The 11592-nt window shown below is 39.0% G+C and overlaps 1 protein-coding gene across 1 annotated transcript; it reads left to right on the top strand.

Moving 5' to 3' along the window:
• Positions 1–3745: 3745 nt before the first annotated feature.
• On the top strand, positions 3746–11592 carry ZNF770 (zinc finger protein 770). Its single transcript, XM_042790637.1, is given in 4 exon segments — positions 3746–4503; positions 7925–8017; positions 8298–10397; positions 10399–11592. Coding segments are annotated over 2 exon segments (2163 nt in total). The 5' UTR covers positions 3746–4503; positions 7925–8017; positions 8298–8439; the 3' UTR covers positions 10604–11592.

An 11592-nucleotide genomic window follows, 5' to 3' on the forward strand; every position in this document is an offset into this window, starting at 1 on the left:
CCCACCTACAGTTGAGCAGGGGACCCAGATGAGGAGCCAAAGGGCAATGAGTAAATCCCAGTGACGTCCCAAAGTGGGACATAATGGTGAAAATAATCACAAACAGGTTACAAAAAGGCATATCTAAAACCAAATGTGGGAAGAATTTTATCAGTTTAGATTTAACATCAATCCACTTTCCACTCCTAGGAGGTCTTGCACTGTTGTTACTACATTGCAACATTATTTCCTACAAACCATGCATATTTTATTCTTTAGCACCATAAAAGCAAACAATCGATTCCCTGTGTTTGCAGCACTTCATTCAAAAACATTCACCTTTTTTGTTATATTTGGGATAAAATTCAATTCAGTATTTTTGGATTACACTATTTGCTAACTCCTAGCACTATACGAGCATGTCCTCAGATAGTATACATTACTACAACTTCATTAAAATCAAGAGAGCTACAACAATTACACCAGTTATGGATCTGCTACATTAGTTTGTTGTTGGGCACAAGCAGAACCCCACTGGTTGCATTGCTGCTTCAGATCAGACATTTAAAAATAAAAAGATATAGTCAGGTGATCTGCAATTATTAAATGATTAATACCTTTTCTGAATAGCTTTATGATATGTGTGTGGCAAATATTATGCACGTTTTATAGCTGGGAAATTGACAACTAGAAGGCTGAGTGACTTGCCTGTGGTCAGTGTTTCGAGCTTTCAGCTATAGGCTGTCCCAATATCCATTTTAGCTACAAAACCTGTCTGTCTTTCAGTGAGGTTAATAAATGATAGTATGCTACTGAAGTAATGATCAACCTTTTTAAGCTGTCTTCTTGAGCATCTAAGCTTAACTGCAAATAAATTTTGTTCTGTAGTGTTAAAATTTGGCTTATGTGTTTCAAGCAAGGTCAGATATTATGTAGTACCACTGGTGATGAGACTGATTTGATTTCTAATACTGCTAAATTAAGTAGTGATTGTTCTACAGACAGCTGTTTCAAGATATCAAAAAAATACATCTCAAGGACGGATCTGCAGAGATAGCGGGGCCTGTAAAATTATCTTATGCTTAGGCCTGTGAATGCTGCCAACTTCTCTTTCATTAATGTATACAAAATGAATGAGTAAACATTTAATTTTAAAATAAAGCAACAGTATATCTCTCTTTATTCATCAAGGGAGAGGTGATTAGGTGTATCTTCTATCCAAAACCAGAATTATGATTATCAAATTCTATGTTTTATCATTGTTTAATCAGCTGGCATCATGCTGCAATGGCTTGTACTACATAAACTACACATCAGTGAAAGATGACCAATTCCCAGGTTAATTCATTCTTTTAAAAAAAGAGAGAGGCATAAACCACAACTCTGATTCTGTCTTTCTCTTTGTTTCATTGCAAGTAAGAAGAGTTCTGCTCTATGACTGAAGAGCATAGGACTGGGCAGGGATGAGGTCTTCAGTGTAATCAGTGACAACTAGGTGCCTACATCCTTCATCGGGGCTGTTTAGAGCAGCCTGTCAGCAACCTGAAGGTAACTTAAAAGCTCAAAACTAAACAAAATATCCCAGAAAAGAAATGTGGGTGAAAACTTTTCTCTGTATTAGTATTGACACAAGACAAAATGTGGGCAGATTTTTTCTGAACTACTTTGTGAGTAGCAGGGATTTGGATCATGGACATGTTGCAAGAGAAAGCTGAAATTGCACCTTGTAAGCTAATCAAGTTACTCCCTGACACCTGATTGTCAGCTTTCCTATAGCCTTTACTTCCAGCAAGCTTGTCCAAGTAGATTTGAAACAGCCATGCTGTTGGGAGTTTCCTCAGCATATGTGATTGCCTCTTGAACTCCCAGTAGGGCTGGGAGAGGGGGCTCAACACACAGAGCAGAAAGACAGTATGTATTCCTGCAGCCGCCTCTTCTGCTGGCCACTAGAGAAATGCAGTGGAGACATATCAGCTGTTCTATGCAAATGCACTCTGGGACAGTTTTTAGGGTGTATCTCCCTATTATATCAAGCGGCCCAGACTTCCACTGATTTAAATCTTTGATTTGTTGTCTATTCTGTTCCGCCCTGCCCTCTTCCATTCCTCCTGCTAGGAGTCAGATCCTAACCTCACCAATCGCACAGGGGTAATGTTGCACATGCAAATAATTATTTTTGTTTAATTCCAGTCTGCATGAACAAAAGAAAGAAAATAAGCAAAGCTCTTATAAAAATGTATCTATATTTAAAAAGGTGTATCTAATAGAATGACATTTTTTCTTCAGTGTTGCAAATTCACTCACAAAAATAGTCTAATCAATTTACCTGATTTTTAGAAAGGTGGATTTTTGTGGTTTTGGTGTGGTGTTGTCTTTTTTTTTTTTTTTTTTTTGAGAGGGAAGCATAGAAGACATCTACTGCCCCTCTGTAATTTCTGAGGTAGGGCAGATTTAAAAAAAAAAAAAAAAAAAGAAAAAAAAAAAAAGAAAAATCTACAGCCTGTCTTTATGTTAAAATTTTGATAAAGAGTTTAAAATTTGGCTAATAGTCAATATTGAGCTCTACATGCAGGTGGCTGAGTCAAAACTCTGGTAACAGGAAATTGGCTGTCCCAACAGGGCTACAGCCTAAACAGCCCCATCCATGTCTTTGAGTTTTATTAACAGACTTTTTATGGTGAATCTCTTACACTTTGCTCTGCCATCTGTGTATTCTTTTATGAGACAGAATCACAGACTGGTTTGGATTGGAAGGGACCTTAAAGATCATCTAGTTCCAACCCCCCTGCCACGGGCAGGAACACTTTCCCCCAGCCCAGGGTGCTCCCAGCCCCTTTCCCTTCCAGGGAGGGGGCAGCCACATCTTCTCTGGGCAACCTGTGCCAGTGGCTCACCACCCTCATTGTAAAGAATTTCCTCCTTATGTCTGATCTAGATCTACCGTCTTTTAATTTAAAGCTGTTGCTCCTTGTCATGTCACTATGGGCCTTGGTAAAAAGTCTTACAAGCCCCCTTTAAGGTCTCCCTGGAGCCTTCTCTTCTCCAGGCTGAACAACCCCAGCTCTCTCAGCCTGTCCTCACAGGGGAGGTGCTCCAACCCTTGACCATTTTTGTGGCCTCCTCTGGACCCACATCAACAGGTCCATGTCTTTCTTGTGCCAGGGACTCCAGAACTGAACACAACTCGACTGTGAACAGTTTCTGTCTTTTTCTGGATGTTTTCAGCCCTTTGCCTGCCATTCCTCTAAGGTAGCTTCAGCCACGCTGTGCTCAGCAAGGGGGCTCCAGCTACTGCAAGTACCGCCCCGTCCATCCTTCAGCCCGTGAGCTCCTGTGGTTGTTTAATCCCTTTCTCCTGCAGAAGAGGAAAAACTCTGCAAACCTCTTACTTCTGTGTGCACGTTATTGACGGTCTTTTAAGACTTCCCAGGGAAATGTCTCTTTCCTGCTTCCCTTCCAGGCACCCCTTCCCAGCCTTTTAGGCCACTGTGTTTGGCCTCAGGGTGCATTTACCGCACAACAGGGTCCCTCCACCAGCACGCTTCAGTCGCAAACCCTGCAACCACCGGAAATCGGTTATTTGCTTTTAGGACGATGAAGTAGAAAATGTGTCTTCTTTGTAGGGAATAACCTGTCACCAGCGACTAATAATTCATCAGCAGAACCAGGGCAACATTTTCCGCCCGGACAGAAACGAACCCGGGGGCCCCCACCCCGGCCGGCCCCTCAGAGCGGCGGGAGGCGGGGCCGGATTGCGTGGGGGAACGGAAAGCTCCGGCCCGGGTTTCCCGGCGTCCCGGTGCCATCCGGGGGGAAGAATTCAGGCGGCAGCAATCTCGGGAGGGATGAGGAAGGTGGTGGTGTGGCAACTGCTGCTTCAGGTTGTTCCCTTTTTCGCGCCCGGCGGGGCAGAACCCTGAGCGGTGCGTGGGTGCGGGCGCCGGGCCGTGTCCGGCCCACGGGCGGGGGGCGGCACTGCGCGCCGGGTGGGCCGCGGCGGGGCCCCCGCAGGGCGCCCGCTGTGGGAAGGCCGCCTGCGGCTGCCTGTCTGTCTGTCTGCTTGTCTGTCTGCCTGTCTGCTCGCCGTCTGCTCTCTGTGGGAGCCGCCTCACTCATCGCTTTTACGTTCTTAGCTGCATTGCTGGGGCGCGGTGTCAGTCCCGGGGGTCCCGGCCCTCCCGCAGAACTTGGGTTTGCCCTTAGACCAGCCCTGCGCAAACCGTCATGTAGTTTTGGTTTTGTTTTGCTTCTGAAAATGTTTTGAAAAATACGTGGAAAGTAAGAGAGAATGAATGGTTTTAGCTGTGAGGAGCCGTAATGCATGATACTGGTCTCTATATAACTTGCAGGTGAAGGTGACATTTCTGGTGTCATTTGTTCCCCTATCGCAGCAATCTGAACTTTTCCCAAGGGAAAGCTGGCGAGGAAATCCAACGTGCGGTGTGTGCGCCTCTGTGCTGGGATTCCTGTCTCTATTCCATGCTATGTGTTTCATAAATTGGCAGCCAGATTTTCACTTGTCTGGTTTGTATCTAATGTTACAAGAGACACGTTATGTTTCTCCACACATTTGTTATTATAATTAATTTTCTTGTAATTGTGTCGGGAAAGCTATATGTATTGACTTATCTCAAGGGTCTAAAGGTATACTAATAATACAGAAGTAGCCTTCAGTGGCAATGTTAGAAATATATTGAATTTTCAATTCTTAAGTGGTTTGTTTTGAATTACATTAATGAGTCATATGAAATCAACCTAGAATATTTATCTTGTATAGGGTCATCTATATGGGTGTAGGAATTTGAGAGATGCTTGTACAACCTGTTTTTGGAGACCTCTGGTGTTGGAGGCTCAGAGATCTCCCCATGCAACTTGCTTGTATGCTCATTAAGGAAAACTTTGCAACTGTAAGGACAAGGACATAGTTGAATCCTCTATGCTATAAATTGAAGCCATTTCTAGTCACAACTCTAAATGGCTTGGGGAACAGCTTATTTCCTTTTTCTTTAAAGCTGGCTCTTACGTTTGGTTTTGTTTTAGGGTTTTTTCTTTTTAATCAGGTCTCCCCTTTTTTAACTTAATGTTCTCAGTTACTTTAATCTTTTCCTGTATATTATGCATTTAACCTCTGATCATTCTGGATCCTCTTCTCTGAATGAATTCCAATTAGTTCATATGCTTGACTCAATTTGAAGGGCAGTATTCAAAATTGGATAGAGTACTTCAGCTGAAATCTAACCAGTATTTAGTAATATGGAAGATTTATGTGCTATCAAAGCTTTACTTCCGTTTACGCATCCTGGTATGTGTGGCATGCTGTTGGCATATTCAGCTTCTGTTCCAATTTAGACTCCAGGTCTTTTCTGCACAACTTTAACCTAGTATGCATAATATACAGGAAAAGGTTAAAGTTATACACTCATATTGATTTTTCTTGCCTAGATTGAAGACCTTGCATTTCTTCTTATTAGCATGCCCTTTCCATTTTGTTTTTCATGTATTTTAAAAAAAAAAAAAAAACAAACATCCTCTTATTGGTAAAGACTGGATTAGAAATCAGAATTTTCTTCCATCATGTTTTCATTTTGTTGCAGTTTGCTGCCATCTGTAATATTAATAAACATAATTTTGCTTAATCATTAAATAATACTAGACCTAGGAGGGTCCTCTGGGGACCTTCAGTGGCCTACATTACTTCATGATACTATTTTTCCATGTAACCTTGCAGACAAGATGAAAAGTAGTGTCAATTTAATATTAAATTGGACCTATGCCACAAACTAAAATCTTATATCACATAGGGAAGTACATTTTCTGACTCTAATTAGGACAAGCCTGTGTACTTCCAAGGCTGGCAGGAGACAATATTCCAAGCTTGTCTTTTGCTCTTTGATCTTTAGCAGCAGCATGTTTATTCCTTAGATGTGTAAGGCACAGAGCACCCTGAAATAGATGTAGAGAAGTCTGTCCTTAGTAAATAGGATTTGAAAATATATTTGGGCCACACAGTAATGCCCATCTTAGCTCCTTTCTCCTTCCTCTGCATCACCTAAGTTTATCTCATCTGAGCCTTTAGTCTTTCACAGGGCAAGAAGACCACAGCTCTGCTTTTGACACCTTGTACTACAGGTAGAATCTTTAAAAAATTTATAAGCATAATACAAAATCCCTTGTGTAATATGCCACAGCTGTCTCTTACTTTGGACTTTTTTTCTTTACATGTCACTATACTGTTTGAACATTTTCCTGATGTGTAAATTAGATCTGTATGACAGTATGTTAACTAAAATTCATTGTCTTTACATTTTTTAGGTTTTCCTTCCTTGCTAATGGAGGTTGCCTTGAGCTGTACAGAAACTTTCAGCATAGCAGAGAAGCTTTTCTCCTTTTCTCAGCCTACCTGTGTCTAACTTCATGGTAGCACAAAGTAGAAAGCATTTGGTGTCACACACTCTCTCTAAACTCCCAGCTTTTACATGATGTAACAACTTGGAGGAAAAGGGGGTCTCCTAAGAGTATTGTGTTTCTTGCATCTACAGGAAAATAGAATAGGAAAGGAAAAGTTGACTTTCTCAGTTTCTTCACAGCATTGATAAATCCTCTCCTGGACTATTCCAGTGAGATTAGGTAACTCCTCAGTGTAGTGACAGCTGCATCTAAGGCCTACATCCAAATGTTATTTAATAAGGCCCACAATTATCTAGGAGCATATCTGTTAGAGGTGGAATGATCCTACCAGATGACCAGGTTTCTTTCCATTAAGCTTAAGAAAAATCTTGATTCACCAGATATTTTCAGTCTTTTGTGCATTTGTCTTGAATCTCATTGTAACTTGCTTTAAATTGCAGTAGGCTTTTATTCTTTACAATGACTTTGAATAGACTTTTCAGACACTTCTGAATTTTTAAAAACTAGGGACATTAACTCTTTGTGAAGAGACAGGGCTTTTGGAGACACTGAATAAATGAATTTTTTATTCTACTGGTATGTAGAAAGAATATACAACTTGAGTTGTAGTGTCAAAATGCTACAAATCATAATAGAAATGTCTATATGATAAGTATGTAGAAATAATAAGTAAGTAGAAATAAGTATGTAGAAAACCCAGAATTTTCCTAGGTTTTTGTGGTTGTTGTTTTTTGTTGTTGTTTTTTTTTTTTTTTTAAAAAAAAAAAGAGAGAAAGGAGACTTTAAATACAGAATGTTGTGAGAGAACCCTTTTTAGTTCTTTTCCAGGTTCACAGGGGAAAGAACAATGAAAATAACTTTGTAGTAAAGAAAGGATCAGATGAGTGCAAGGAAAAGCTTTGTGAGAGGGTATTGCATTGGTGTAGGAGCCCTGCTGAGGTTGGAGGCTGTCTAGACATGAGTTGGCCTCACAGTGGAAGGCTTGGACTAAATGGTTGCCTGAGGTGCTTTCTAGCTTTTCCTATGAATATTTTAATAAGTTTTCATGCACTCAGGTACTTGTGAAGTTCATGTTTGTAAGTCATTATGCCTTAGCTGAGACACAGTAGCTTGCCCAAGTGTGTTCCATCTTTTGAAAATTCAAGGAAAATTAAAACAAATTATTTCAAGGTTTTGTTTTTAGACTAAAACATTCATTATGATGAATTACGAGAACAGCCTTTATGATGACTTCAGAGTATATGCTTGGATAGGTGTCACAACTCTGGTATCATTCTCCCTCTGTGGTGAGATAGTGAACATAGCCTGTATTCATCCTTGTTCTGCGGGTTATCCTCATTCTGGTTGCAGTTTATGGTTAGTGTGTTGCTCTTGCTGACTGATTCTGGTGTTTGCCATTTTGAGATAAAGCAAAAATAATTACACAACCGGATACACTTGATACATTGAAGAAATGTGAATAGTAACTTTAACAATTAATTGAAACAAAGTATTACTTCTCACTAACACTGCATTAATTTAATTTTTTTTTCTGAAGCACAAGCATCCATAGTTCTTCTCTTTTTTCTCTTCTTCATAAATATTATATCTGGAAGTTAGAATTACTGCTGTAGTGGAGAAATTTATTACAGTAAGTTCTTGTGTTTTTTTTTAAGAATATGCTTTATTTGTAAATAATGTAGCTGAACTGTATATTATTTGGAAGTATAGCTGTGTTTACAGAACAGATGACTTAAACTTGCTTGTTTCTTTTGGAAAGTAGTTTTTCCATATCATGTAACATAATGAGTGATTACTCTGTTATGAGGAAAGCATTTTAAGATGAGTTAAATCAGGAGTATTCTAATCTAGATGCTTTTGGTCTCATGGAGAAAACAAGAGATAAAATAATACTCTCTTTCTTATTTTAGGGACCTGTGGGATTTAAGAATATGTCTCCAAAGAAAATTTGCTGCTTCTACAGTCTTCCATCATAGTGTACAATTGATGATTTCACTTGAAATACCTATCTGAAGAAACTTAACAGTAGGAAGGTGTAATTGCTTTCTAAAAATGTTAAAAGTTCAGCACTATGTAGCAGCTGACAGCACACCCAAGAAAAAGCCATATATTTGTGACATTTGCCATAAACATTTTGAAACTCCATCAAAATTATCAAGGCATTATCTGATACACACTGGTCAAAAACCGTTTGAATGTCATGTATGCCATAAAACATTTAGGCAGCTAGTCCACCTGGAGAGGCATCAGTTAACCCATAACCTGCCTTTTAAGTGTATTGTTTGTTATAGAAACTTCAAAAACTTGATCACTTTCTTAAAGCATCAGCAGCTTCATAATGAAAATTATCAGAATAATACCAAGCAAGCAGAAAACTCTGTGAATTCTGAGCAAGAGAGGGTAACTTGTGGCACACTTCAATATTCTGTGTGCAGGAAACCTTTTAAAACTGGAGAGAGGTGTGCGAAGGCAGATAATCCACACGAGGCCAGGAGAAAGAAAACTCACACTTGTGATTCATGTAACAAGACATTTCCATCAAGATCTAAGCTAGAAAGACACTTCCTTATTCACACTGGCCAGAAACCTTTTAAGTGTTCCTCGTGTGGTAAATCTTTCAGACAGTCAACACACTTGAAAATCCATCAGCTCACACACACAGAAGAAAGGCCTTTTCGGTGCTGCTTTTGTCAGAAGGGGTTTAAAATAAAAAGTGAACTCATGAAGCATAAACAGCTCCATGCCAGAAATAAGACTTTCCCCAATATTGTGTACAAGGCAAGGACTCTTAAATGCCCCAGACCACACAACCTGTTGGAAGGAAAGAGGGATAGTTTTGAGAATGTTGACGCTTATGAGTCACAGGAGAATGACCCACATGAAGTTCACTCGATTTATATTGTACCCTTTCAGTGCCCAGCATGTGAGCAGTGTTTTGAAATGGAGCAGGTTCTAAATTTGCACAAATGTTATCTGAGAGATGGCAGAAGTTCAAATAATGGTACAACAGCATGCAGCCATGCAGTCAGCATGAAAAATAAGATCCTGATGAAGCTGAAGCATATTGGAGGAAAGGCAACAGATTTTTCTCTGACTGACAGAAAAAAAATAAAATCAGGTCACTTTAAAAGTCCTGACCTGGTTGCAGCTAGAGATCAGTGTTCTGATCAGCATGCTGCTACTAAACCTTTGAAGGATTGTCACAGCAAGCTTGACATGCACGAGGCACTCAGTAATCGGACGAAAAGAACATTTGCTGTGCCATTACTTTGGCAAGAGCACCCACAACCTCACGACTTTGGAATTAATTTAAAAGGTATGGTTACTCGTAAAAGCATGTTAAACATCGATGATTCACTGGATAATAGAGACACTTCTTGTGGTTCATCAGATGATGGTTTCTTTCATAATCCAGAAGTACTCCACTCTGCTTTTTCAGCTTCTGCTAAAAATGTACATAACGGACACAGAGTGTGTAAATGTGACAGATGTGAAAAAATCTTTCCGTCTTCATCCAAACTTCAAAGACATTATCTTATACACACGGGACAGAAGCCCTTTGGTTGTAATGTTTGTGGGAAGACATTTAGACAGTCAGCTCACTTAAAAAGACATCAGCTCACCCATACTGAAAAGAGACCCTATAAAAGCCCCATTTGCCAGGTAGAATTTGAAAACCTGAACAAACATCTCGGTCACCAGGAAGATCACATTGAATTTGAGTCTTCCCAGCCTGTGGGTTGTTTGGGTTATACTCAAACACCTTTGCAGGCATCTAGCTTTCAAGAATTCGTGATTCAGTCAAACCAAGCAGCTGAAATCAAAGTTGAAATCCAGTCAGAGGACTTTGTTCTTGACACCAGCAGTAGAAACACACAGCCGTGCTTGTGTAGTAAATTGTTGGAAACAGAGCAAAGCTGTTACAGCTATTGGCATGATTTTTCTGAAGGTACTGAAAAAAGTGAAGTTACTAACAAACTGTATCAGTGCAGTATCTGCTTTAAAACTTACATCACCTTCTAAGCTTGAAAGACATTACCTAATGCATGCTGGACAGAAGTCGTTTGAATGTTTAGTTTATGGTAAAAATTTCAGACAGGCCTCACATTTGAAAAGACATCACCTTATTCACTGTAAAGAGAGATTAAAGCTGAGTTCCACTGAGCAACAACCAGAGAATATATTGTTTTTATCAAAACTGGATAATGTCCTATGAAATTATATATTAAAATTTTTGGTTACATAAAAGACTTATGTTAGACCAAACAGTTGACTGAAGGAGATTATCTTCTGTTATGGAGATGACTTGGTGAAGAGTTAATTTACTGTCTTCAGAACTCTCTACTTGATGTAACTTGCGATGAATGTGAGAAGATGTTTAAAACAAAACAAAAAATATGCAAAAAAAAAAAAGCCATTTTGCATTTATTTTCCTAAATTAATTTATAAATACACATTCTTACAGCATTAATAGTGTTGCAGCAATCTGTGGTGATACATGAATCAGATATTTTAAAAGTTACACCTTTTCCCATATAGTATTTTATATTATGCTGTCCGGTGATAACTATCAGAAAAGTAAAGATAAACAGGTAATTTCCAAAATACAGGAAAAACGGTCCATTTACTTTCTTCTGGCTCCCTATATGTTGCAAACAAAGGACACATGCTGTATTTATTTCACACTTTCTAAAAAATAACTTATTTTTAGATAGAAGATACAAAAAAGAAGAAATTAGAAAAGAGAAAAAGTTTAATGATGAAAAATGTTAATGTGGCATTATAGTCAATTGAAAAAATTTAACTGCTTGGTAATGTGCTTGGAGATCTATGGATAAGGACTTAGATCTTTTCCCTTTTTATGATAAAATATAGGTAGACAATGCTTAAATAGCAGGATTTATAATCAATTAATCCACTTTACCATTTAATTTTCTCCACTTCTTTGTATATCCCTTGCCTCTTCTAGCTTTTTTTGGCCAATTTATACAATACTGAAGTATTTTTCTGCAAGAAAAGAGAAGAAATTATCATTAACATTACTAACGGGCTTACTATCTGTTCCAGTCTCCTTCTAGCGTATATGTTGCACCAGTAGAAGAATTGTTCTCTAAGATGCGATAATAACTTAGACAAGCGGTTTTGCAGGAAGTCATGTTCTCGTTACATTAAATAAAAGAGACCGAAAACGACTTTTAGTTCAAA

The sequence above is a fragment of the Tyto alba genome, unplaced genomic scaffold (genome assembly GCF_018691265.1).
Source record: "Tyto alba isolate M040663 unplaced genomic scaffold, T.alba_DEE_v4.0 Super-Scaffold_18, whole genome shotgun sequence".
NCBI classification, from domain to species: Eukaryota; Metazoa; Chordata; class Aves; order Strigiformes; family Tytonidae; genus Tyto; species Tyto alba.